The sequence below is a fragment of the Aptenodytes forsteri genome, unplaced genomic scaffold (assembly GCF_000699145.1).
Source record: "Aptenodytes forsteri isolate BGI_AS27 unplaced genomic scaffold, ASM69914v1 Scaffold535, whole genome shotgun sequence".
Classification (NCBI taxonomy): domain Eukaryota; kingdom Metazoa; phylum Chordata; class Aves; order Sphenisciformes; family Spheniscidae; genus Aptenodytes; species Aptenodytes forsteri.
The window spans coordinates 224,179-228,739 of NW_008795855.1; the positions used below are offsets into that span (position 1 = coordinate 224,179).

Genomic DNA, 4,561 nt, shown 5'->3' on the forward strand with positions numbered 1-4,561 from the left:
TTAAAATCACAAGAGCTGTGAGCAATGAAAGGATGCAGTGAAATAAATTCTCCTCTCAACTTTGGTGGAAATGGATTAGCAGGTCCAAGAGTTACCAGGGAAGGAGGAATAAACACATGCACATAAACGGCAAAATTCACGAGCACATAAAACACTTCTTTTTTTGTTTGGTTGGTTGGTTTTAGGTAAGCAGGCTAAGAAGGGACTAATGGCAAATTAAAATAAAATAACATCATGGTAATTTAGAGGGAATCAGAAGTTCTCCATATAACGAGGTAGAATTAAACTGCTGGAGTGTCTCCACATATCCAGGCATGCTTCTACAGGGAAAACGTGAGACCGGCAGGGTCAGGGCTAGGATTTATCGACACGAAATTAGAAGAAGCAAGCGAGGGAAATGCAGTGACAGAACCCCAATGCCAAAACCTCAAGTTGTTTACTTGGGGAAGTTTGGGGCATTCAGTACAGTGTTGAGGCTTAATAAAATATAATAATTCAAAAGAGAAAAGGTCCCCTTTTTATTCTGCTGGTGACTGCAAGCGTGGAGATGGAAAGGTGGAAAAAGGAGCTGCCAAACTGGAACAGACCAGGAAGCAGAAATGTTAAACAGTTTGATTAAACCAAAACAGTTTATAACTTTAAAGTTTCCTCCTCGTTTGTACCAGAGCTGCTGTGAAATCCCCTCCTCCCCGCTTTCGTAGACGTTACCCCTTTCCCCGCTCTCCAGGTCCCTGCAGAGGAGGGCTGGATCCTGCTCAGCATCTCTCACCTCCAGCAGTTGCTGCCAGCTGTGGAATTTGCTCCTGATTTATTCCACACCGGAGAAACACCTGACAAAAGAAAGAAATTATGCAGCTGCTGAGGGAGATTTTTTTTTTTTCTTCCTACTTGGCTAAAAGCTCTCTCAGGAAATTGTATTATCGGCCATGGATAAAATGAAGTACCGCTAATGGAAACCTAATTGATTTTTCATATTTGCTGACTTGCAGCAAAGAGATGAGAAAATCAGATAGCCCGTAACCTCAATCAAGTAAAAGGAATAAGGTTTAGAGGTACATGACAAAATGCCCCCCGCTTCAGCTTTTGGGAGACTTTTCCACACTCCATACATTTTTGCCAGGTATGGGACAAACTTCTGCCCAAGCTATGAGGTTTTGCCTGCATTAAAACCCTCCTTATGGGAGGGTACAAGGAGGTGGGAGGCCATTTGATTTTATTTAAAGAGAAAAAGGTGATCGATGATATCCAGTAAAGGAGTAAGAGATGGTCAAAGAAAAGCAAAATCCTTCTGTGGGCAATAAATTAGATTAAGGGGACGAGAGACAAAAAATTTAATATAGAGAGCAGAAGCTGCAGCAGATAAACAAACAAGCAGCACAAACCTTTAAAACTACTGAGAAATAAACATTTAATTAAAAACCCAGTCGCTAAACAAGCAGGAAATGTTCCCTCAGCTTCACAGAAGCAGACAAAGATAGTAAAGTCTAACCAGCTTATTCCTAGTTAGAGAGACCTGAAGGTCAGGCTTAATTAAAACTCAGACGACCCCACCATCGGCATCTGTTTTACAAAACAAAGTCAATTCCCAGCTGGTATCTGGTGCCTTTGGCTGGAGAACAAGACGGATCCTCCAGCTCTTCCAGCACCGGGCACCAAACATTCCTGCGCTGTCACCAAAATCGCCGGGGACAGACAGGAATTTTTGCAGGTTTCAGACTGGGCACAAGGAGAGCAAAGCCCGTTTCTAACCCGTATTTTTGTACAGAGTAGGTGGCTGCAGAGGCGAGGACGCAGCCGGGAGCTGAAGTCCATGAACGCACCAGTCATTGCTCTCGTGCCCAGCCACGGTCCCGTTCAAAGGTAAAAATCACTCAACTCAAACTGTGCTTGGCTACTGACTTCAAGAGGGAGACAGCGATTTCGCCGGGAGTTTACAGATACAGTGAATCTATTAAGTTACTGAAGTCATGCCCTAGGCAGGATTTTTCATCCCACCCCTTTGCGTTTGCTTGGATGTGGCTCCATGCCCTTCTTTCAGACAATTTCACAAATCCTAAAGAAAACACCTTAATTTTCCTTCCCCCCTTTTTTAGAGATTAATCCCGGGAAACCACCGGCTCCCCACAGTATCTATAATCCATCCCTACTGCTTTGTATCAGCTCCACAGCAATTAGGCACCTATTTTGCTGCTGACTGCTGCTTTTCATCCAATTGCCCGTGTCGCGTAATCGTCTCGTCGTTCGGCTCAGATGCGTTTCTTTCTCCACTTGTTACCGCTGCTCTGGCACTTAAAACACGAGTTATTCAAGGCAGGAACTGTCTATTTGTCATACTTCTCCGCCATGGCTTAGCACGAGGGGCAGAAGGCCTCTCCAAGAATGCAAACAAACACTGACATCGGAGGAAAAGCACTAAGCAACAGACTAATTCATACAAAAAATTTATTAGAAACAAGGACGCAGCCCCCCCAGGAACAACATTATACATTATCCCCCAAACTTTTACAATTTAACAGCCATCATTAAATACAAGCAGCTACAAAAACGGTGTGCGCATCTATAAAAGAAGGGAGAACTAATCCTCAAATCGCCGTTGTTTCAAACGTGGCCGGAGAAAGTATTTTTCCACGGCGGGCTGCATGCACGTGGGCACGCAGACACCCACCGAGGCTGTGCGCTGGCACACTGCGGGTCGGGGGTTTCTGTTGCTTTCTGTCCTGAGAAGCAGGACAGGTTTTGATCTTACCAGAAGTCTGTATTGCTTTAATTCAGAGAGAGAGAAAAGAGCAAATTGTTACGGCTTCATATTACATCTGATATGTTACGCTGGGTAAATAGTTGGCACTTTCAAATCTTAAAATCGCACAAGAATGAATATTACATTATCACTAGTTTTATTTCAATGCTAAATAATAATTAATAATAATAAAAAACAGAGGTACTACTGTCACAGAAAAAAAGACCAGCCTGATTTAATCACCATCTACAGATGAGAAAATAGAGGATAAATAGGGCCTAGTTTATAAAAGCCCTTTCTTCTACTCATACCCAAAAAACTACCTCCTGTCTAATCCAGGACCAGTTTTAACAGCGCTCATTTTTAGCGCATCAACCACTATATTGTTATTAGCACATCAACCACTGTATTATCATTGCAATTCAGCTGCATACTATTTAGTACAAAACACAAAAAAGGAGGAAAAAATACTTAAAATAGATCCACTTCTCAATTTCCTTACAGATGTTTTCCGTGTCGCGCCATAAAAAAGAATTTAAAGCAAAATAGATATACAAAAGCTACTGTGCTCAAGTCAGCGGCGTATGTACACGTTAAAATCAGAACAATACAAAAAGTATTCTAGTAGCAAAGGCAATATATAATATTTTATATAAACAGTGTTTGAAAAATATAAAATTAGGAAATAATGCATAGAAGAGCGTGTTTCACAGGCCCTGCAGCAACGTGTTATTCACAGCAACAGCTGCATTAGCAAGTCCTTGCAACGAAGGCAGAATTTACACCAGATCCCGAAATGAACAACTCATTGCCTGCAGAATTCGCTGGTTATGTTGGGAAGGGGGTAGGCAAAGAGGGAGAAATCCAGGATATATTTCAGTAACAGCTCTTTTATCAGACGGCGTTGGGTGTTGCACAGGTAGTAATGGAGCGTTTCTGCTGTCACGGGCTTGTACCACGACTGCCGTTCGGGGAAGCGGATGAAGGAGGGCGACTGGACTTGCTCGAGGACGTAGTTGGCGTCCGTGTTCAGCCGCTCGTAGGAGCCGATGAAGTCGTATCTCACGGCGCAGGGCTGGCACAGGTTGTAGATGGGCATCCAGTGCTCGTTCATCCTCTCCGCCTCCTCGTCCAGCAGGTACCGGAGAAACTCGGAGAAGGTCACGTCGTCGCCTGCCGAATGCCCCCCGTTCTTCCGATACCTCCTGACGATCTCCACCCCGTACTTCTGCTGGTACTCCTTGATCTCCCCAAATTTATTCCTGTAGGCCGACAGCAGCCTCTCCATGGGGTTTCGCACGAAGATGAACTTGTAGTAGTTCTTCAGGCGGTAGCTGATCTCGTCCGGCTTCATGTCCCCCAGGAACACCAGGTCGCTCTTGTGATCCATCTTCAGCTTGACGTCGACGCTCTCCAGCGCCCCGTCCAGCACCTTCAGGATGCGTTTCCAGTTGGAGCAGGCCACCTTGGGCACGTAGCAGTACAAGAAGCGGTACTTGTCGCTGACCAGGAGGTGCCGGAGGACTGTCCGCCGCTGGCCGGCCGGCAGCTCCCAGACGCTGCGGGGCATGGCCCGCTGCCTGCAGACGGCACGGATGGTGCGGTTGCGGATGTCCTGCAGCACCTCGTAGTCCAGGTCGCCGGGAGCCTCCTCACCGGCACCGCCCCGCCGGGAGAGCTCCCCCGCTGCCGGGTGCAGCGGCGGCGGCTTCACCTCGGCCAGGATGCCCTTCTCGATCATGAGGAGCAGCCCGCTGGAGGCCAGGATCACGCCGAACATCAGCATGGAGGGCAGCAGCACGGTGCCGCCGCCGGCGCCCCGTG

General features: G+C 46.5%; 1 protein-coding gene across 1 annotated transcript; it reads right to left on the reverse strand.

The window, feature by feature from the left end:
* Positions 1-2,436: 2,436 nt before the first annotated feature.
* CHST14 (carbohydrate sulfotransferase 14) lies at positions 2,437-4,556 on the reverse strand (the record flags this gene model as incomplete). The annotated part of the gene is made up of 1 exon (XM_009283715.1): positions 2,437-4,556. A coding segment is annotated over one exon (1,014 nt), but the record flags the coding sequence as incomplete, so codon positions are not given.
* Between the last annotated feature and the right edge of the window lie 5 nt (positions 4,557-4,561).